Raw genomic sequence first — 22,733 nt, forward strand, 5'->3', positions numbered from 1 at the left:
CGCGTTCTTGAAGACCGAACAGCCGTGGTGGGTGTGCATGTTCCGAAACATGCAGAAACTCATGTAGATGCCTTTAATTTGTGTGAGAGAAAGCTCCAAGACTCAACCCATCTCAACTCAACCCCATTAATCGAGAGTAGAGAAGCATGTGTGTGTCAGGCTAGATCAGACCAGGAGGAACCCGAAAAAGCAGTAGGTACGATACGAACGCTTTTCTTTTGCCCGAATGAATAGAATGAATGCCTGGACTTTTGATTTTGGAAGCCGGAGAGGGAAAATACTTAAGGAGGCGAAGAGGCTATGCAGAAATATAGACAGTAAGCAAACAAGAATGGCGGCAAGGAAAACAATCCGAGCGTGCAGCAGTGCGTGCATGCCCATGACCATCAGATTCCATTCCGTGAAGGCGAAGAGTGTAAACACCAAGTTGAAGATGATGCCATGAAGATCTCCAACCAGGAATCTTGCTGTGAGCTCCTAACAAACGCCGTGATACCGTCAAACAAAACTCGTAGATACAATCAATGTAAGTGGCTCAACCAAAGACCCGCATAACAGCAGGAAATGTGAGCACATGCGGGCTGACGTTGAAGAAGTAGGGCAAGAGAGCTATCCTGGTAGTAGTCCAGGTTTCTTGCAGGGGACTGAGAGACGACCACAGCCAGCAAAGTCCAAAAGAACTAAATTGATTAAGACAAATCTGACTTCTGATGCGGCGCACGCTCAAGCTCCTCCCTAAGCTTTGAATCAACTAGATTATCGATTCTCTTTCGGCTCTTCATGTCAAGGGCTCCATCTCTCCATGCGACACGGAGCTTCTCCAAGGCGGGACGGGGACCGCTAGGATCCTCATTCTTGACCAAGTCCACGTAGTGCAGGGCAAGGACACTTGGAATGACCTTCTTCTTGCTGCTGAGTACTTCTGCGTAGTAGCTAATGAGACTGTTTACACCGCTCATGGCCTTACTTTGAGCATCCTCAAATGCAAAGTTTCGGAACTCCTGGTACATGGCTGCGTTGAAATTTCGACACAGGAAATGTGACCAGAACTCATAGAGCAGCTTCATGTCAGCATGGCTCTCGCCAGGTGGCGAGGTCTCTCGGTGTTGCAGAGCACGGGCACGGAACTTGGTATATAACTCTTCCGAGCTACCAGGAGAAACGAATGCTTGTTGCTTTTGACCCTTCACCCACATGACTGGGGGGCCATTGCTGAAAGAGGTTTGAGTGGGGGATAGAGAACCAAATGGGCTTCTCGAGCGACGTAGGCCATCTGGAGAACCGCTAGTAATAGGTTAGCCAGCTGAATTCCAGAGAGATCGGTATTCTTACGTTTCGGACGCATGGGAGCCATTTGCCAGAGATCGGCCTTGACGTTGATCGTCATAGAGTTCTTCAGCGATCGATCTGCCATCAATTGATCCGTTGGAAAAAGTTCTTGACGGCATACTGTGGAAAGGAGACTTTGGCTTTGAATCCTCACTCCCTTTAGGAGCCTTGAAAACAAGAGTCAAGTGAGCAACTTCTTCGTCACTAAAGGTGGTCTCGATGTCTAAAGGTTCAGTAGGACGGCCACGGCCAGTCATGATACCAGGGGAGAAGTCGGGCACAGCAGCTGAGAGAGGGGTGTCGGGAAAGTATGCTCCATCAGTACCGTTAGCTAGAACAGGTGCTGGGACACCGTTGCCATTGGGATAGTGGCGAAATCCTGCGTCAGTGCCGTTGGCTTGGAATGCTACCGGAGACATTGCATGCTGGTTTGGCATAACCATGGATCCTCTGTGCTGATTTTGTTGCGAGCGTTGATGAACGGTAGGGCCGGCATTTCTGACAGACTCATCACGCTCCTCCATGGCCAAAACCCACTTCTCCCATCCCTCCTTTCTTCGCAGCCGATCAAGCCCATCATCGCCTCTGACGAGCTCGATGATTTCGGACTCCTGGCATGCAAACCTCAACAGTTCAAACTCCTGAGTAAGAGCTTGGATGCGCTTGAAGCCGGCAATGAAGGCCAAGAAAACAAAACCTTGAGAGTCCATGTGCTTTCGCAAGAAGACATCCTTACACAAGTTGTCAATGGAGAAGTAGTACTCAAGCTGCATTGTGACCATTGCCAGAACAGATACTTGGTCCATATAAGGTTGATATGGCTGTGCGCTCATGGGGCCTTGCATGGGCGAGAAATCATACATTGGGTTCGAGGTTTGTATAGGGGACATGTGCTGTGCGAGACTGCCATTTGGTGGGTAGCGTCCATACATATTGTTGTTTGGTATCGACTGTGATCGGGATCCGCCACGACCTCCACGAGAAGGTGGTGGTGCGTATTGGTTGCTAAAGGGGAGAGGTTGAAGTGGTGGACTGTAAGGACCTGAGGCTTGTCGAACAGGATATCCGTTAGGTGGTGGTGGACCTCCGTGGCCATTGGTGAAGACATTCTGGGGATGGGGTTGCCCGTTTGCAAAAGTACCATGACCAACTCTCCCTCGGAAGCCACCACGTCCACGATTTGACTGGCCATCGTTCCCACGATTTTGATTCATGCCATCCTTATTGAAGCTTGAGCTGTCCTTGAACTGGTCAGGTGCTCTGATGTTTGAGTCACCCTTACGGTCAGTACTTGATCGCTGATAAGCCTGATTCTCAAAGAAACTCTGCTCTTGCCTCTGACCCTTGTTGTCACCACGCGAGTCTTGGCTAACTTCGAAAGTTTGCTCTGGCTGACCACCATTGGGAAGATTTCGAATATCGCTGGTAGACTCGTTCTTGGATGAATTGGACTTTGACTTGTCACCTCCCTGTGCAACCGAGGCTTTACGTGTACTTGCTTGCTCGTTGGATGGCCGGTTCTTGGTGGTAGGAGGAACAGAGCTAGATCTAGCATCACGGTCACCCGATGGATTTTCGGTGGAAGCCCCCTGCGGCTTCTCACCTGTGCCATTTGATGCATGGCCTGCACGTCCACCAGCTTCTGTTCTGCCACCGCGAGCTCCACCACGTCCTCGACCTCCTCTAGTCGGGAGAGGTGTGCTGAATGTGACAGATGGGATGTATGGGACCGGGACCCACTTTTCCTTTGGCCGTGGCTTGTTGGAAGCATTCTCATCTTTCTCGTCCTTCTCGTCCTTTGCGGGTTTTTCTTGAACCTTGCGCTTCTCTTCCTCGAGTGCTGTTTCAGGAGTAGGCCACGATGTAGCATCCTCTACTGGCGGTGGTAAATGGCTCGTGGGTGCCTTCTCATCCTTCTCATTCCCTCTGCTGCCTCGAGCTCCTACACGCTTGCCAGTTTGATCATCCTTCTTTCCAGGAGTATCACCTCCTTTCTTCTGTCCCTTGTTGGCATTTGGCGCATCCTTCGATGTACCATTTTGCGCTGGACTCAAAGCCTCCTCACTCTTTCCTCGTTTCTTCTCAGCTGTCTTGCTATGTGGCGTGGACAAGTCGCCTGAGCTTGGTCCACCGGTCTGTGGACTCTGCCCGACCACAGGGCTCGGCTTTACCTTAGCTGCCTCCTCCTTTCGCTGCTGCCAGAAGTTCACTGTCGGTAGCGGAGCGGGGATGAAAACCTCCGGCTTGACTTCTTCCTTTTCTTTCTCGGTCTCCTTCTCGGCCTCTTTCTCGGCATTCTTTTGCTTCTTGCCCTTCTTAGGTCTCCGACCTTCACCTCCCTCAGCAGCCTTGTCTGTGGCGGAACTATGTCGGTCTTTATGCGAATCAGGTCCTCCAACTAACACAAAATCATCATCTTTGTCCTCCTTCGGTAATGTGGACGTTGAAGCAGTGCCAAAGCTTGGGGATGCTGTAGAAGAAGTGGCTTTTAATGAAGCCGAAGCCTTGGTCTCTGTATTGTGACTAGGTTCTGCGGTATCGACCTTATTTGGTGCCTCAACACTTCCATTGACACTTCTATCACCTCTCTCGGAGCCCGCAGAAGGAGTATTGGTTGTAGATTGTGCTTCCTTAGCTGGTGTACTAACCCCGGATGCGGTTGATTGGTGTGACTGCATGGCCGAAGCTGTAGGAGCAGCAGCACGGCCTTTGGCAGCTTGTGCATATGAGAATACCGGTGGAGCCGGCGCGGCATCGCCGTTTGGTCTTGAGGGTGTGGTACTCATTATGATTGACACGTAAGATATCAATGGGGATATCTCAGGACGCGTCTACGGAGCAGAAGGGTTGGCTTTCACCAAATGCTCGACTTCTCTGTACTGGACGGTGATTCAGAATCACCACCAGGTTTGGATGTCCGGAGAGGTTTATATGACCCCTCCGCACGATTTCCCACTACGCCGATATCACCGGGGTGGAAATGTGGCGGATGGAGCTGCGAAATCGAACAGTGAGTTCGGGTTCGAGGTTCTTGGTTGTCGTCGGGTTTTTCGTTGGAGGGGTAAAACTTCAACGATCGGTGAAAGTGGTCGCGCGATTTTCGAGAAAACGATACCGGAAGAGATGAATTAAACGGAGTGGGTATCAAGGACGGCTCGTCGAAAAAATTTGCAGATCGAGAAAACCGCTCGCGTGGGCGGATCGAAGTGGTTTGTCTGTTGACACGGATGATGCTGGCAACGACCACAGGACCGCACAATTCCTGATTTGAAGACAAATATTAGCTTGAATGGTCCAACGTAGCATGACTATGAGACGGGAGTGCAGGCAATTTGTGAATGGGCTGAGTAAAGGCCGAGGGCATGCAGTGCTGCGCGAATAACGAGACACGCACACAAGCTTGAAATGTCGCAGAAAACAGCAGAACGCACCTCAGAACACCTCAATACCAGCAAGCCAGTTGATGTGAAATGCTTCGTGAACCACGATTGCGGCGAAAGAGTCGACAATGCAGTAGGAGTCTGTCTCTCGAGGCGTTTGACAAGTACCACGGCTGGTCGCACGTTCTCGTCGCAGGAAATGTCAGACAGAGGCAGTGGGAAATGTCGAGAAGACTCGAATGATCGAAGGAAAGGTACGCCTCTCGAAGCTCCCAGCGGCGAAGGAAAGGCTGGGCTGAGCGACGTTGGGGGGAGAAATGGAGGCGGAATTTGGTGAGAGTTTGGTAGAAAGAGTCTGAGTTGAGTGAGAGTGAGGTTGTAGCCTCTCCTCGTTAAAAATTTCTAGGGCGGACAGTTCTGCCGGCCCACTCCTCTCCTCTCCTCTCCACTGCTCCGTTGCTCTGCTCTGCTCTCCTCTCCACTCAACTACCCTAAGCCTAAGGTACTCGGCTGGACTGAGGTGGTGAATGACGGTGGATTACGGGACATACGGTACGGTTTCTATCGTGCAACTAATTTGCTTCTATTATATGGAAGTGAATCACCCCCCTATTTTTTTTGTTTATATTCTTTTTTGCAGTTGTGTTGAGCCATGTGAGACATTTCGAATTCAACCCTAAGGTGCTAGGTACGAGTATTGCCATCTGACAGTACGGCGAGTTGCCTGGCCCTTTAGTTTTCTTTTCTTTTCTTCTCTTCCCTTGTCTTCTCTTCTCGTCCCTCTCCTCTGGGTGGGAAATTGGAAGGTGCTTTCCGGCTAGACGGTGCCGATACCTCCAAGGTAATTAAGGTACTACAACACAACAACACTCGCAAACCTCGGATGCAAGAGCTACCTACCTAGATAGGTATCCTTTCCCGCTGATATATGTTTTGCACCGATTCATTATATGTCGAATCGAATCGAATCGAATCGAATCAAAAGAATACAATCATTGACGATCCCCGACAGAATCCAAACGAAAGCAGCTGGGAAGATGTCGGCCACAGGCATTCCCACTAAGGCAACTTCACAGATCCACGTCGTCTGCCGGTCCTGCGGGCTTGGCTCCTTCTGGCCTTAGCGAGGGACAGAATAACTGAGCTGTGAAAGCTTCTAGGGGGTCCGCTTTGCCGTTGACAGAGTATGTTGCAAAGTAAGAAATTCTATTTATATTTGCCACGGACGTTTTCAGGCTTGCAAGAAGTTTATTAACTACTGCTGCGAACCCTATTTGCATGCTACAAAGCCCTGCAGCAGTGAGTCTCACGCCTCGGGAAGAACTGGACGCAGCCTAAACTTTGGCGGTGGAAAGGAAGGGAAGCCTTCTGATGTTACCTAAGAGGGCAACAAGGCGCTGCTCTCCAGAATCTTTTGAGGCCGATATCCAATAAGCACAAGAAGACGCCTGGCATTTTTGACCGCGGCGTTGAGAGCTCCCGTGCTGACTGTAAACAGGCAGCAGCAGCGGCAAGGTGACTGACCAGTTTAAATTTCGTGGTACATATCGTACAGACCTCGGCTCGACATTGAGATCATAAGAATCTGGAAGTTACTGCAATTTCGGTCTGCCTTTCTAATGGAAAAACTCCCCCTTACCTTAATTCCACCTGGAGTTGGCTAACGTCAATTGCGTGTAGAGATACAAATCATTTTGGCATCGGCATGGATAATACAATGCGATTTGCTTCATGCTGTTTCCACTTTAGGGTGAGTTGAAGGCTGATTGAAGAATCGAGGTCGATTTGGTTGATCAACAGGATGAGTAGCTTTGCATGGGATTGGGACAAGGGGAATGCTGTTCCGAGCGGCAGTCTTGAAAATCATACTAGATTTTAAGACATGTCAGGAAAGGATTTATCGCACTACGGCTCTTTCACCATAGTCTCGCTGACCATCTAGTATGATTTCACGAAAAACGACTCCGGGCCACGCTGTATTGGCCATATCGATTGGAAGAGTGAGATAGATGGAAAGCCTTGAAAGCAGTTGCTCGGGGGAGAAGCTCAGATGTCTCAGAAGCAGCGATGCATGCACAACGCACGTCTTCTGTTCCGTTACTGCATCCACTTCCTAACGTGGGAACCTACTCGTTGCTCAACTAGGGCATTCATTCCGAGCTGTCGCTGAGTCTGTTCGGGATGCTGCAGCTATCGCTGCATGTGTTTCCGGGCCTTCGCATTTGACTGGAAATGCCACAGGGAGAACATTGCTTATGCAATTGCGAGTCCATCCTTAATGACCGAGATTCTTGGATCCGTTCTCCAACTCGAGCAGCAATCGGAGAGACCGATGCTAATGACGCTGCGTATCTAGCTGCAACTGTTAGGGACGTTTCTGCATCTCCGCATCTATACGGTGCTGCTGCTGCTCTTCAAAGCAATAGGTTTCAAGCTTAGATATGCACGATCGCAGTCCCTCGAGAGGGTCCGTAGGAGAATATTGTCTTGTCCATATACCAGGCCAAAGAGAGCACGAAGGCTGCAGATCTTTGGAGAAAATAAAGCAAGGACTGGCGTTATTGGTATCAACACTGGAACTTGGGCATTGGCTGGTTATGATGGTTCAAGCCTTTTCTTCTCCAGATATTCTCTCGAGCTTAAAGTGAGAGGAAGAGCGGTATGGCGTCGAGGGGGCACAAGCTGCTACTGGTAGTCAAATCTTATCGTTATTGCTTTACAAATCTGTCGCGACGGTCATCACGGGCTACTGTTTCCTAAATCATTCTGTCGCCAGGATCTCAGGATATACTTCCCCATAGCATGCATGATCTTCATGCGGCCATCAGTCAAACAGGTGATAACATAGTTGAGGCTCGGCATAACATCGCTCGTCCGAGAAAAGCTTGAAATTCCCCTTCAACGTATCGGAACAGCATGTAATAATTTTCGTTTGTTAGAATGGACCGTGGATTATTGGACACCAGAGTTGAATCTTGACACTACGTTTGGATTCAGGGGTTTCATACGCCTCCCAATGTCTCGTTATCTTAAGGATTACAGAAAGTTATGCTTTGTAAGGGTATGAAGGAAGATAAAAAGGGTTCTTTGCGTTTTTACAGCGTCGCGGCTCACACCGAGCGTCATAGCCAGGTGGAGCTTGGGACACAGATGGAGTGGCATATTGATATCACTGATCACTATCATATCAGATGTGCCTTCCGAGTTCTTTGGCTCGTTCCACGTAAACATATAGAAATATCGTGCAAGGAAAAGCAAGTGGAAAGTGATTTAAAAAATTGTGGTGTGTATTGATGTACATGCTATCTTGACAATTGCAGCTTCCACTTCGAGCTCTTAACCGGTCATCCAGGCTGCGGCTCTTTGAGCACCAAAACTCGTAGCGAGTCGTAATCTGCTGAGGTGTTAGACAATGACGCCTCCATTTTCAACGGTTTGATGGCAAAATTATTGCAAAGCGGGAGACTTACCCGCTTGAGCCCATGGGAAAATAGCTGACAAGGTACCAAATAAGGCATGCTAGTTGTATGAGAGCCGATATCAAAGTCAAGATAGTACTTTGAAGCTGGAGAAATTTCTAAATTAGTACATGAATGTTATCAGAGTTAGGATGAACTTACACCGAGACTGAAATATAGCGTAAGTGCTATTGATCCGAAGTAGGCTGCGGTAAATGGTAATCGTTGTGAGGACATCAGGTGCGAGGCGTATGTCCAGGGTCCCATCATGGCTGCCCATGAAGCAAGAAACAAGGCTGACCCTAAAGACCATCTGATATGTCACAAGATCCAGTCAGTGTCTAAGAAAACAAGGAATATCATGAATCATGATGATGGACGAGATCAGAGAGAGCTTCTGGATTCCCACACCATCGGTATCATGGTGGCTTAGAAATGGCATATTACTAGAGCTGCATGATGCGAGGCGGATACCTGCATGAACCGAGCTTGCCGATGAGGGGGGTTGTCTCGAGCAACAAGCTGCAGATTTGACAGCAAAACAGGAATAATAAGACTTACAGAAGAGCGAACTTCCGGGGCTTGGCCATCATTATTGGCCACAACGCAAAGACTAGGACGAAGCAGGCGAGGGCGCCAATGTTGCACCCCGCAAATATCAGAAGTCGATCCCATCGACTCACTGAATAGCATCACAGGTCAGCCTCTCGGTGCCTCTCCAGAGTAATACGAGCAAGATCCAGCCACAGGTGCTGCATGTCGCACATGCCCATGATATAGGCTTGCGCAGGGGTGGTGAAACGTAGAAAGGGGGTGTAGGAAGTTGACTCACGAGCAAACCATGCCTCATCTTCTTCTCGTCTATTTCGAGCAGGGAGTGGCGCTCCAGGTCCTTCAACGGTTGGAAGTCTGACATAACCACTGTCTCCAAAAGGATTCAAAGACTTGATCGACGATAAGAGACCGGTCTGCTGAGAGGTGTTGACGGGGAGGTCCGACTCGCGGCGGGACCAGCCTAGGGAGTTCATAGAATCTCTGAAGGACGAGGATGCCATGGCCGAGTTGTGCTAGCTTCCAGATGCCGGTAGTCGTAGATTTAAGGTTGCAGAAACCTGGTCGAGCCAGTCGTGTTACTAGATAGATGTGGCCTGTGGGAAGAAGATCTGCAGGCGATTTGTAGGTGGGGTTGCTTCGTGGGGAGAGAAAGGACGCTGTATCGGTCGTACTGCGGAATACGCTGCAAGTATGTTATGCGTCGATCGACCGCGTGGAATGAATACGACTGGTTTGGGGAGGGGCCCAATGACCACAAGAGCCGAATGGGCTGCAACAAGAAGTGTGTGTATGTGCTGAAGGTTGGACTCGTGATCCGAATGATCCTTGGATACCTAGCTCTCTCGTCGAAAGAGGTGGTAGAGGGGGTGTCGAGATGGGTAGGTAGCTATGGGCTGGTCTGGTCGTTTACGATGGAGCTCTCGGCGCTGGGCTTTGGTCGCAGACAGAGAACTTGAATATGTAGGGAATCTGGGCGGTAGGCAGAAGTGCGAAAGGCCAATCTTTTCGAGATGGGAATGTTGGCAGAGTACGTGTGCGCGATGATGTGGTGTGATGGTGTGAAGGCAACGAGCCAGAAATATTTGGAGTGAGGTCTGGCGAGGTCTGGCGAGGTCTGGCGAGGTCTGGCGAGGTCTGGAGGTCTCACAAACTGGCCAGTGCAGTGAAGTGAAGTGAAGTGAAGTTGCCGCGCCTTGCGTAGACTGGGGGGTCAGAGCAGCCTTTGAGCGCTGCCACCAATCATGGAGGGCTTCAGCCACACCTGCAACGTCCAGGACCAGGACCAGGACCGGGACCAGGTCTCGCTCCAGCTCCACCTCCACCTGGGCAGCTCCAGCTACCTACAGTACCTTAAGGTAGCTCTCGTCCACTCCAGTTCTCAACCTTCCGGCAGTCGGCTCGCACCGTTCAAAGAAGGGTACAACCAGTACCGCACCGTACGGTAGCGGTCCGCAGCATCGCGATAAGACAAGCACATGTATCCTGGGAGGATCGAGGCTGGTGAGACATATTGCCAGGCTGACTTGACTGGCTGATGACTGATATTTAGCGAAAGTCTCCGAAAGAGACCATGGAGGGGGATGAGAAAGGAGGGCATGGCAACCATCATTGGTAGAGAAGAAATGGATATGATGCCCTTCGCACAATGACCGAGAGAGAGAGGTTGCGAGAAGGGAGTTAGTTTGAGCGGCGATTTTTATTCTAGCCTGCTTTTGACTCGGATCTCCTTGATCCTCCACCCCCCTTATCTGCCAGAGTCCTTCACATTTTGAGACCCTGGACTCCCAAAGAGGGCCCCATGGTCTGATAGCCATCTGAGTAATGAGAAACCCGTCTTTGAAAAGGTAATCAGGAGGATCCATGATGCTCGATCGAAGCAGGAACGGATCTTCGACATAAAAGCAATGCTCCCATCCGTCTCTCTCTCCCGTCCCATTTTGCAGATATCCCGTTTCCTTGCCTTCATTTTGAGTGGCTGCACCATCACTTCAAGAAGAGCCCCAAAGCTACCATACTAAGCGCTTCGTACGACTCTGATATCCAGTATCCGAAGTACCATCATCTATCGTTCCCCGGTCATCTTGACAAGATACGGATATACAGCATCAAGCTTACCAGCTTCCTCATTCGACCGTGTCAATATATTCCAATCTAAGTTGCAGTGCTCACTTCGTCCATCGCTTCCATCAATCGCAACTCTATACCCTTCATTTAGTACCAACTGAGATACCATACGCCAACGCCCGAGTCAGAGGCAGTCTAAGGAGCCCAGACCAATAATACTTTGAATATCCGGCTTGGTGTCCTCAACTGCTCGACATCCCGGCCGAACCTTACTCGTAAATCAAAACCACATTCCCATCTATAGTGAAGCTTACACTTGTTCCAGAACTTGAGCTAACAGACCACGATCTGGGAGTCGACTGGGCCAGAGCGAAGAGCATCTCCCAATCGACCGCCGAAGTCACCCACAAATACCCGTCTCTCATCTATCTATTGATCCAAACCGAGGCAGCACATCATCAGTAAGTACCGTACCCTCGATCAACTCTGATAGCCGTAGTTTCCGCCGCCTAAACACTTAGCTCAGACTCCAGACGCTAGTGCGGAGGCAAGATCTTGATCCAAGATCTAGAGGGTTGCTGGACGGATACTGTGCGGAGAACTGACTGACGGGAACGAAACAGAACAGAACAGAACAGAACAGAACAGAAGCGATCAGGAGCGGATTATTGATTACGAGAGAACCACTATAATTCTCGAGCCTCGCCCTCCTTCTCCAGGTTGTGGGCGTAAGAATTAATCAAGCCCCGCGGTTTGCATCTCGAAATAGCCTATCCTGTCGCCACAACTCCGTCCAGCCTTGCTGGCCTGCCCCAATACGAAAGCGAGGACGGCTCTGACCCAAACGAGAATTATTGCCAGCTGCAAGCACTGTACGGTGCATGCAACATCTCGGAGAGGAGAGGAGACCCTCGTCCCTTAAGGTTGTTATAAAGCCGTGTTGACATTTATATCCGAGCTCTCTCTCTTTCTCTCTCTCTCTCTCTGGGTGTGTGTTTGAAATCGAAGTGACCCTTGAGTGTGGAGAAGTGGTCCTTCGGAGATCCTCGCTCGCTCTCCGGCCGCCTGGCTACCTCAACCCGAGCCCAAGCCCAAGCCCAAGCCGAAGCCTAGCGAGTCATCATCGCTCGCCCGCCGCCCTCACTTCACGCGCAAGCAGGCAAGTGCTCATACTCGTACAGTAGCAGTGGGGAGGGAGTAGTGCCTTCAAGGGCCCTGCCTCGCCTTGCCTCGCCTTGCCTCGCCTTGCCTTCGTGCACTGCACTTGTATCTTCCCACACTCACCTCACCTCACCTCACCTCACCTCACTCACCTCGTCGACCTGCATCTCTCCGAATCCTTAAAAATCCCACGCTCGACCCACGACCGACCGCCGAGTTCCCACGTATCCTCGAGCGCCCTGCGACAACGACTACTGCGACTGCGCGACTGCGACTGCGACTGCGACTGCGACTACGTCTGCCGCCTCCGAAACTCCGTCTCTCGAGGACAGCTGAAGCCCTTCACCATCACTTCTTCCTCCTCAACCCCCCCTCCTCTCAACGTCCCCATCGCTGTCGCACAGAACAGCACACAACACTGCATTGTACTGCATCGCATCTTATCAACATCTCCACACTTTGCTGTCCCGCAATTTATCGTTAACTGTATCACCCAGCTCGGTATTTCCAAGCCGAGCCAAACCGCGACCCTCACCGTATCTTTCGTCCGCCTCATTGTGGTGGGATTACTCTTCCAACACAGCGGTTGTTTGGACATAATCCCGCTCCTAGTGATTCCTGTTATCGGTCCTTCCAGGCACATTCAGATAGGTAAGTACCTGAACCTCCGCAAATGCCATTGTCACCGTTGCCGGCGTCCCGTCAGAGTTGTCAATTCTGGTCTTGTTCTGAAGCGCTAACTGATGGTCTGTTAGACAAGAACCCCTCCTCCCCCAAAAAGACCAGGGAGTGTATAACTTAGGTTTAATAACTTCGACAGCACCCTCGCCAAGACACGCAATCCCTCGTGGCAGCATAGGAAGTTACGAATAGACTCTGCAAGCTCTGAAAAAGCTTGTAACGAATTGCTGTGCAGAATATACATCAAGTTCGCCCCGGCGACAGTCGCGACAATCTCGGCCGATGTAAGTGCGCTCTTCTATCGAGTATAATGCGCATATCCCATCAAGTTTCTGGCGGCAAGGAGTGCTGCAGGTTGTGTCTATCAAGCAATCCCCGAGCATATGTCTTGTCAGAACCTAGGAGCCAGCTCCTGTTGCTACCTTCGTCGTAGCCAGAGGCTTTTTAGAGTTTTTTCTATGATTGCTTTTTTCCTTGCATGCCGCATTTGAGCTTAGAGCGATGGCTAATGTTTGACACGCAATTCAGATATCAGCGATTGCTTCTACCCTCACCGATCCCACAAACAATTAAACAATTAGCCATCATATACTGCTAGTGGCATAGTTCTCGATAAGCATCTGCAGGTCAAGGTCTAAAAAATGGCTGGCACCGGCGCGTCCAGCCCTTTCATCAAGGACGAGCCAGAAGACCAATTCTTCTCGTCCCACAATCAAAGATTCTTGGGTAGCAACGGCTACAACATACCTCAGCCTCAGCAGCACTTCAATCAATTCGGAAACTCGCACGGTGGTAGCATCAATCCAAATGACCTGACGATGGGCGGAAATGGCATAGCTATTCCAAATGGGGGATATGGATCGTCCTACCAGAACAACTACAACAATCAGGCCTCAAACCCTAATGCAAGCTTTTCCAAAGGAATCTCGACCTTCGGAGATGATGAACTACTCGACAGTCTTGGGACGAACGATATGCACTCGAATCAGTCTGGAATGCAGGGTAATGGTCAAGATTTCGGACTGGATTTTGATTATACACCAAATCCGATTTACGCTGGTCACAACGGCACTTCTGGACTGGCAGTTGACCCAAATCACATTAACGGGTACTCGAACACCCCAGATGGAGATCCGATCCAGAGCCCTTTCGTCACCAATTTCAACCATGAGCACTTCCGACATATGGCCCCCCAGCAGAACTTTGGAAACTCTTTACATTCAGGTTCGTATACTGGGTCACCTATTGCTGGGTCAAATATGAACAATGGCTTGGCAGATGGGGGCTTTCCCAAACAACAACGACCAAGACTGAATGCTTCATTAGGAAGGAAGAGCTCCACTAGAAGTCCTCTCACCCCAAAGACTACTTCCACAATGGCGGCGCTTCACATCGGATCAGCTGAGAATTCGAATTTTACGCAACCCATTCGGACCCATTCCTCTCATAGGCATCAAAAAACGCTCTCTGGTCAGTGGGATCAGACACCCAGTAGTCTTACATCGTTTCCTGGCTCGGATTTTTCGCCAATTCAAGGTGTACATCCAAACCCTCAGATCTCGGATATTCTGAAAGGAGCGTCGATGCCAACCAAATTGAACAATGGCCACTCAGTCGGCAGTGCTCCCGCGCTCCAATCGCAGGAGATGAAGAGGAGGAGACGAAGAGAATCTCACAACCTTGTAGAGCGTCGTCGGCGAGACAACATCAATGAACGTATTCAAGAACTCAGTCACCTTGTTCCAATGCATCGTCTAGAGGACGAGAAAGTTCGGAAAGCACTTCAAAACAATTCCCCACTATCGCCTACACTTGCTGGTCTTTCAGCTCCGCCTGGCGGGATGAGTCCTCCCCAAGCTACTTCAGGTCTTGCTGGACCAGGTGCCCGACGAGCTACAGCTGGCAATATCACAACCGGTATCCCCATTGAAGAGAAAGACAAGGGGCCAAACAAGGGAGACATTCTCAACGGTGCTGTGAGCTGGACTCGCGATCTGATGTGGATGCTTCACACCAAGCTTCAGCAACAAGAAGAACTTGCAGATTTAATTCAGACTCTGGGCGGGACTTTCCCTTTCCAGCCGACCGAAGATGAGAAGCGTATGCATACCGAGTTGATGGATGCCATGGTGAAGAATGACGGATCCAAATTTGAGTACTCTCGAGCTCCAGGTACAGGCTTGCGTGTACCCAAACACACCGATGTTAGAGGTGATGCATTGGGAAGCTTAGGTCAGGGTGGTCAATTAGACAACTCCCTCAGCCCAGACAACCACAGCACAGGAGAAGCTGGTATGGGCGGACCTGGGCAATACTGGAGTAACAACAATAGTGGAGGAAGCGGGGCAGGATCCATCAGCTTCAAGGAAGAAGATGAATATGGAATGGACCTCACGCAATAGCTGCTCTCGCTTCAACCGCGTTGGGCACGGTGACCAATCTAGCGATTTCCTGCCTATTGGCTCATATTGGCTTGCTTGGAACTCAAGACAGTTTCATTTTCTGGTTCTCTACTATCCATTTGCCGTATCGATTTTAACTTTATCTGGGCGTTCTTGCATTTGGAGGCAGTTTTGGAGCTTTGAGTACGGGCGTGGGTCGGATGGCGTTGCTTACAGAATACGAGCTTAGCATGGGGTACGACATCTTCAGGGGTTTATTTTTGGATGGTTCTTTTGTTCATTCGATGATTCCTGGTTAGGATTTATGGCATTCACGGTTCTATTTCCTTTTGCATCCTTATCTGTCCTGTTGATTGATTTGGCATTCGTGCCCCTATGATACCTTTGCATACGCGTTTAGCTTTCTGTAGTTTGCTGCTATTATTGTTTTTAACCCCTTGGGTTTCGGTTCGGTTCACCGTTCGCTCCGGCTAGCTAGCAATAGGTGCCCAGTTTGCTTTGTGCTCATCTTATCTCTGTCTGCCATATGCAGACAGGCATATGCTGATAATCAATATATCACCTCAATCCCGCTCTACTCCGTTCTCATCCTCCTCCGTACTCGAGTATCTCCAGTGTCTTGCAATGACGCCATTTGAAGTAAACAAACGCCTCCTCTAATATGGTACTGCAATATGTTCGGTTCCGAAGCAATACACACCTCTCGGTGATCTTGGCTACTAAAGCGCTCACCTCCTCAGTCCGTAGACGAGCAACCCCACTCCCATTCTCAAAAGTCCCACTCCATCCTCCCCAAACCAGAAATCCCGCTCGGCACATTCCTCACTCCCTTGCTTGCCTGCTTGCTTGCTCACCTCCCTGCTTCCTGATGGCTTGAGCCACACCACACACACACACTCTCTCTTGCTAAGGTATCTTGGAAGCTATGTCATGACTCATCACGCACCCACACCCACAATACATTTTCAGTTGCATCCTTCACGAAGGCATGTGACCTACCCCCCAGGTGACTCGGAGGGAATAGGGTGGGCACGTGGGATGTGTGTGTTTCATCTTGGAATACTGGAATGCTGTTTGAGAAAGCATGGTAAGGGTGTTTTGAGGTGCGGTGGACTGATAAGGGAGGGGTGGGTGGAAAGGGGGTGTTGGATAAGAACAGGAATGGAGGGGGGTTAAGGTAAGGTGAGGCGTGTGATGAGGGGTGAGAGAAGGGTTGAGGAGGGGTGAGTTATGACGATGCTTGTCTTGGAGGGAGACGTTGGAATGCGGTAGATGAGATGATTTGGAGTTGTGGTAGGTGTAGGAAGCCAAAGGAGGAGGATGGCCTCGGCAGTTATGCTAGTTAGCAGAACAGAGGTTATGTCAGACTACGGAAGATAGAAGACTGTGAAGGTATGTGGGCGAACGGGATAGAAACACGATACGGTGATAAGAACGGGAGAGGTAGGCACTGATATGTGGTGTGATGCAATACAAGGCGGATGAAGAGCTGATAATTGACGACTGAGATAGATGCCTTTGAGTGCAAAAATCACAGAGCGCTCTCAGAATTATATCCTACTTGAGTATACTCACCTTCTCTCAGAATCAACTATCTCCTTGATACACAGTCCATCCAGAAATATAAAATACTGGTAATTAAGTCTCATATAATCAGATATCAATTGTTCTTCATAGCTTCCTTATGGGTATATCTATGTACTGCTCCCTGAACGGAGAGTTCAGGGCCTTTAATAACTGTCACGCATCAAACCCGACACTTCACGAATCCTTCAATCTACCCACTACCTCTCTCAATCACCAATGCCTACAAACCAAAAGATGTTCCTGATAAGCCATCACAATCCCCCACGTTTCCTTCCTCTTCATATTTTCCCGTAGTGCAATCATCTCCAGCGCCTCCGTCCCATTAAAATACTTCACAAATCTCAACCAACACTCCTTCACTTTCTGCTCCTTGAACCTCTTCCCCAAAGCCGCAATATACAGACTCTCTTCATGGCTCACTTTGTGCGGATCCTTGATAATGTACGGGCTTATGCTCTTCAGATGCTCCGCCGTGTTTTTCGAAGGATTATCCGTAGCTTCAGGTTTAGGCATCTTCGAGAACTCTGCAGCATCTTCAGCGGCGGCTTTAGCGACTTTGGAGGCGAGGCGTTCTAAGCGGGCGTTTTCAGCTACCTGCTCGGTGGTTAATGGTGCACTGGGATCGACGTCGCTGCCTTTATCCGGGCCGGAATCGTCCGTTGAACCTGTCGACTCGCTGGATCCGTTGTTCGACTTGATGCCTTTTTTTGCTTTCTCGACAGCTTCCGCACGGAGTTGATATTCCACTTCGTAGATTATCTCTGGCCAGACGAGGATCCACGCGAAAGTACGTAGCTGGGTGACCCAACCGCCACGGATCAGCCAGGCGAGCATGTCCAAGTAGGTTGGCCTGTGATCTTTGCTAGGCGCGTGGATCTTGTATGGGCGTGGGACGAGCGAGAGGGTTGCGAGAAAACTTGAGAGGGATGGAGCAAGAGGAAAGGCTTTCTTCCAGGCGATGCTCGCAACTGGTAACTTGCGGTTGTCGCAGTTCGGGGAGACGATATATATCTCTCGGGGATGGAGAGGTGGGATTGCGACTGCGCGGCGGTATTGCATTAAGTGGTTGGCAAGAATGAGGAGACTGCCTATTTCTATGGAATGGGCTTGAGCGACTTGGAGGAAGGAAAGTGTTGGCTTGCAGATTCGTATGCATTCTATCAGAGGTGCTGAGAGTTCCGTGTCGTCATTTTGGATCTCAGAGATGATCTTACTTTCATCGTCGAGGAGGAGAAGTGCGAAGTGTTTGTTGATATATGCTGGGTCCTCAACTCCTTCCTCATCGATATACGGGTTTGCAGTTGTGAGAAGAAGACCGGGTACTCCTCTCTCTGCGAAACTTGGGATACTCACTAAGAATGAGGGAACCGGGATTTGAAGTGAGATGTCCTCTGGTGGTTTACTTCCGATGCGGAAAGTAGCAATCTTGTTTTTCGATATCGAAGTGAACACGTCTCGCATCGTAGCAGCCAAGGTGGATTTGAGTAGAACCTCACTCCACAGCCAGCTCATGGGACGTCCTGCACAAATGTAAGAAATTGTGTTTTGAGCACCAAATGCACAACTTACTTTCTTCACGAGCTTTCTCCTTCATCAACAATATCATCTCGGACTCTTTCCACACATAATTTGCAGACGCTTGACCATGCTTTAGAGCCTTATTGAGCTTTTTGATGACATGGTCATATATAGTAGCAATACGCTCATCTGCTTCATCCTTCGGGACATTGAGAATGAACACCATATTGAACATCGTCATCCCACCATGATCTTCTCCATCCTCTGAAATGGTCTCTGCCGGCGTAGCAGTGCCAGACTTATCCTTACTTTCACTTTGGTTTGACCTGGATTTCCCTGAAACCACCGTCTCGGTATCAGTAACTTTAGGTTTCCTAGATTTCTTCGGCTTCCTTTTATTCCACAGCCCATCCGGACGGATATGCATAGGGCAGGAAACAAAATACAGCGGATCCAACGAGAGCTCGAACTTCTTTTTATGATAAGCCCTCGACGGCGTCAGGATACTCTCCAAGTCCGTCGTATGGAAATCAAATAGATGTTCCCAGGGAACAACATGCTCGCCAGAGGGATTGTCATAATGCTCATCGAGATCTTCCTCTACAGATTCCACGTGATCTTTAGGCTCTGTCACTGCGGAATCGCTCAGATCTAGCTTGTGAGCTTTATGAGCGAGGATGTTCCCATCATCGAGATCTGAGTTGTCGATTTGCGGTGCATCATCTTCCGAATCGCTTTCGTCGAGCTCAGTTCCGTAGAGGCCTCTTCGTTTGGAGGTTTTGGTATCAGGGTGTGGAGGGTAGTGAAATACAAAGCGTGGGCCATCTCGAGATCTGATGATTAGAGCAATTGCAATCAGACCTGACTCCATCGCTGCCGTAGGGTAGGCCATTGCTTGATACCGATGGAGCTAGCATGTGGAAATTGCGAGATGCTGCACATTAGTTCAAGGTAAAGGTGAGGACGAGGACGTTCAAACCCTTGCAGAGATCGAAGCGACCGCGGAGCTAGTCAAGTTTGGGCCGAAAAGAAACTCTCCAGGATAGAAGCCAGATACCCCTATATTCCTTGTTTACAAACATGGAGCCGTATAGCGTGTGATGTGCTCAAGAAAAGTTCTTTAAAGAGTTATTTACATAGAGTATCGGACGACTCCGCCACATATCGATTGTAACAAGGCGGTCATATATAAGACCCACCAGCAAAATATCGAACTCCAAGTGCACTGACACCTAGCATCCAAGCTGCAACTTATGAGTAGAGAAGCTATAAAATCCGTGTAATGTTCATCGTGATCATAGATATAAACCCAAAGGCTGACCAATTCCACCCCAAACGCCGCATATGATACACCTCGGAGTATGCATTTGCTCGAGAGTTCTCGCCCTGCTACCACCGCAATTCCCCTTTCACACCTTGTTCTTCATCTTTCTTTGGCTCTACTCCAGCCTGCCCCTTCTCTTTTTGTTTATCGTCGCCAAACCCCAAGTTCTTGAACTCGTCTTTTGCCATAAGGTTCCTATTCAGAAAATCAGTCAATCATCTTGTCCATAGTCGCCATCACAAATCCGCCCCTCAACATTCCGAGATTCCCCAACTAAATCTGCTAAGAAGGAAGAATTTATGGTCCAAACGCACCTATCCATCCGGCAGGACAAGTACTCCTTGGCCTGTAGCCTACACTCGGGATCGTTCATGCCCTTCACGCGCTTGATGCACGAAAGATAGCTCATCATGACATCCTTGCACTCTCCTATCTCTTTACATCAGCCACATATTCCCTTGCCCGCCTCAATCAAGTCAAAGAACCACGCTTCGTATATCGTCGTTGTCAATCGTCGACCTAGGGGTGCGAGGAGAGCATCGTACCATCGTGATCGAGAGGAAAACTTCCACGTTCAGGGCTGTTGCGCATTAGCTCATTGCGCCTTCAAATTCTCATAGACCCCGCTTGGAAGCAGTAAATTACTCACGGAGTAGGCTTCGTACTCGTAGCTCCGCCTCCTGGTGCTCCGAAACTCATTGTGTGGTTGAGATGTGAGTCGCTGTTGAGCTTGAAGCTCAAAGTTGAAGCTTTGATACTGATGTCGGCATTTCGATTCAGAAGTTCCGGTGCCAAGATGTGATGGGTGACCTTCCCCAGATTTCGGGGTTAGAATGACGTAGCCGAGCCCGCCTGAGCTCACCTAGACTCCTTCCCCTTTAACGAATAATAATCTTGATATTCAAGCTTCATTTTGAATGACTGGGACGAAAAGTGTGTAATTACGCTCAACTCAACCAAGGAGAACGAGTTTCACAGCGAGCCATCACTCCCAACTCATCCATGACATAGGCAAATGCAGGAAGGGCGGGGTCATTATCCCCAAGTCCAAGTCCTACATTATTTGTGTCTATTCCTATGTTTCACAGCCGATACTTGAGTTTGCGGCATTCTCAACCACAGATCCGAGTTGATGACTATACCCTCATATGAAAAGATCTTTTGGCGAACAAGGAAGAAAAGCATCGTGAACGCAGTCCTGGAAGCAAATGCACAAACGACTGGGATAGGAGCACCTTCTCCGGACCCAAGACCCAGACCCCTCCATTTCAACGCACTGCAGGTAGAGAGAATCCACAAAGAGGCGGTGAGATAAGGGTTTACCCACAAGACTGCATATTTACAGTGGGCATCTGGAACTACCACATTCTCAAAAGTATGGCATTGCATTTCCAACATATTCAATATGGGTATGTATACAGATATCGGTATTGATATAATGTCCGTCTTCAACATGGGATGAAGAAGCCGGAACTGTGTGGGGAATTCCGAGGTTGAAGGGTGTGAGTAAGAGATTGGAAAGCAATGGGTATATTGAGCTTTGAGCTTCCATTAAGTATGTTCTACCAGGGGTTATGCGTTTCCTGGTATCAGTATGCTGTATAGTTTTAGACAGCTACAGCTATCTCCATCTACATCTGAACTAGTGACTAGACCGACTCGTCCTCAAGCTACAAGTGCTTTCTCCTCCGAGAAACAGAAACCTACAACGAATCACTCTCTCCATTCGTAGTCTTAAGTGGGCCAGTCACTTCACTGCCCCACATTATGCATTTCAAATCAGGCACATCTGCGTCCGCAAAAGGAAAGAGAGAAGCGAAGCGAGGTGAAGCATCACGTCTCTGCCCTCATGTCTATCCCCACAGGTAAGTACGATTTCTTACACGAACTTGACTGTGTGAGGAGGTAATCAGGTAGATATCCCATTAGTAGATACCTAGGTGAGGTACTGAAAAGCTTCGTGATACTGTGCTGTAAGAACCAGAAGCCGTCCAACCCTGACTGTTGCGGCAATTGTTACGGAAGGTCGTCATCATTCATGCACAACACACAACACACCTGTTCTTCCGCTTCCCATCACACAACTCGATTACTCGCCCTCTTCTCATACGTCCCAACCTATTATCTCTTAAGTAGACCAACCGAATACTACTCTGCCAAACTATCAAGAGCGTGACTTTCCTTCCTCCCTTCCTTCCTTCCTTCGTGCAGTGCAGAGCAAACAAGACAAGCATTAAAAGATCGGCACTATCAACGGGAAGAGGCAAGCCCGTCGCCGTCACACCTACTGGCAGGGAGTCTAGGTAGAGTCTAGACACGACCGCCACGTTATCTACCAAGGTATTGTGGAGCTAAACTAGAGCGTTCCTTGACCGCCATTCCAATTCGCCATCACCATCATCGTGATTCGTGAAGTGCTTTTTGCCTTTCGTTGGGCATTTCATTCGTTATTTTCCTAATCTAGGACTATATCATATCCATGTAATTCCTGACCAAGCACTGCGGCGCACACATCCAGTCATCAAAAGCCCTCGCACCCTCAAATACCAACACGAGAAGAAGGGAAACGAAAATAAAATAAGAAAATAGATAAACTGCCGGTAGTAGAAACAAAAAAAAATAAGAGGAGAGTCGTAAAGCGTTCGTTCGTTCGTTCCTGATTCCCAATCCATGCCTTCCGTTCCGACAAAATCCTAAACCAACCCCCCAACCAACCACACTAATGCAAAGCCGTTCCCGATTGACCCATCCAGCCAGCCAACCCGAGTCGTATCGCGTATGTGTATCGTCGCATATCCCCCAATCTACCCGCTGGTCCATATATCCACTATCGTGTACTCATCCAGTCCAAACCAATCGTTTCCGTCCCTCGATTCGTGCCCGATTCGGAAATTGTGCGATGTGTGATGGTTACAAGCTTGCGGTGAGGCAGGTCACTTGCAGTTCTTTTGGATGCTTAGTAGCGTGGAGCTGTGAACATTTGGTAATTATCAGTTATGATTCTTTCTTTCTTCTCTTGAACATGACATGACTTTCTTAGATAGGTAGAAGGCTTGCTTGCGGTGGGTGGTCTATGGGCAATTCTCTCTTGATAATCTTTTGACCTACCCCACGAACGCCGCCGCCCAGAACGTAAAGAAAAGGTGAAGGAAAACAAAGGTATAATGTATCAGTTATGTATCAGAACAGGAGAAGAAGTGTGCGTAGGCAGGCAGATGGATGGCTTTGCTTATCGTGAAGAAATCTTGTTTCATCAATCATCAAAAGCCTGCAA

At 49.2% G+C, this 22,733-nt stretch overlaps 6 protein-coding genes across 6 annotated transcripts; 1 reads left to right on the forward strand and 5 right to left on the reverse strand.

The window, feature by feature from the left end:
• Positions 1–689: 689 nt before the first annotated feature.
• Positions 690–4,115, reverse strand: ONS95_005037 (uncharacterized protein; the record flags this gene model as incomplete). Its single annotated transcript, XM_058498428.1, has 2 exons — positions 690–1,284; positions 1,333–4,115. 2 exons carry the CDS (start codon positions 4,113–4,115, stop codon positions 690–692), a joined length of 3,378 nt encoding a protein of 1,125 aa, XP_058351942.1.
• A 3,930-nt stretch (positions 4,116–8,045) lies between these two features.
• SFT2 (protein transport protein sft2) lies at positions 8,046–9,222 on the reverse strand (the record flags this gene model as incomplete). Its single annotated transcript, XM_058498429.1, has 5 exons — positions 8,046–8,103; positions 8,180–8,274; positions 8,330–8,480; positions 8,729–8,849; positions 9,000–9,222. The coding sequence occupies 5 exons, from the start codon at positions 9,220–9,222 to the stop codon at positions 8,046–8,048; spliced, it is 648 nt and encodes a 215-aa protein (XP_058351943.1).
• A 2,782-nt stretch (positions 9,223–12,004) lies between these two features.
• On the forward strand, positions 12,005–15,605 carry ONS95_005039 (uncharacterized protein). The gene is made up of 2 exons (XM_058498430.1): positions 12,005–13,852; positions 13,955–15,605. The coding sequence occupies exons 1-2, from the start codon at positions 13,270–13,272 to the stop codon at positions 15,028–15,030; spliced, it is 1,659 nt and encodes a 552-aa protein (XP_058351944.1). The 5' UTR covers positions 12,005–13,269; the 3' UTR covers positions 15,031–15,605.
• A 1,222-nt stretch (positions 15,606–16,827) lies between these two features.
• On the reverse strand, positions 16,828–19,081 carry NPR3 (Nitrogen permease regulator 3; the record flags this gene model as incomplete). The annotated part of the gene is made up of 2 exons (XM_058498431.1): positions 18,187–19,081; positions 16,828–18,137 (listed from the first exon to the last, which is right to left on the reverse strand). The coding sequence occupies exons 1-2, from the start codon at positions 19,025–19,027 to the stop codon at positions 16,828–16,830; spliced, it is 2,151 nt and encodes a 716-aa protein (XP_058351945.1). The 5' UTR covers positions 19,028–19,081.
• A 443-nt stretch (positions 19,082–19,524) lies between these two features.
• Positions 19,525–20,158, reverse strand: COX19 (Cytochrome c oxidase assembly protein cox19; the record flags this gene model as incomplete). Its single annotated transcript, XM_058498432.1, has 4 exons — positions 19,525–19,654; positions 19,774–19,888; positions 20,005–20,039; positions 20,109–20,158. 4 exons carry the CDS (start codon positions 20,156–20,158, stop codon positions 19,525–19,527), a joined length of 330 nt encoding a protein of 109 aa, XP_058351946.1.
• Positions 20,159–20,518: 360 nt separating this feature from the next.
• Positions 20,519–20,914, reverse strand: ONS95_005042 (uncharacterized protein; the record flags this gene model as incomplete). Its single annotated transcript, XM_058498433.1, has 1 exon — positions 20,519–20,914. One exon carries the CDS (start codon positions 20,912–20,914, stop codon positions 20,519–20,521), a length of 396 nt encoding a protein of 131 aa, XP_058351947.1.
• Positions 20,915–22,733: the final 1,819 nt, after the last annotated feature.

Source organism: Cadophora gregata (assembly GCF_030347475.1).
Source record: "Cadophora gregata isolate MNR1 chromosome Unknown scaffold_15, whole genome shotgun sequence".
In the NCBI taxonomy this organism is placed as follows: domain Eukaryota; kingdom Fungi; phylum Ascomycota; class Leotiomycetes; order Helotiales; family Ploettnerulaceae; genus Cadophora; species Cadophora gregata.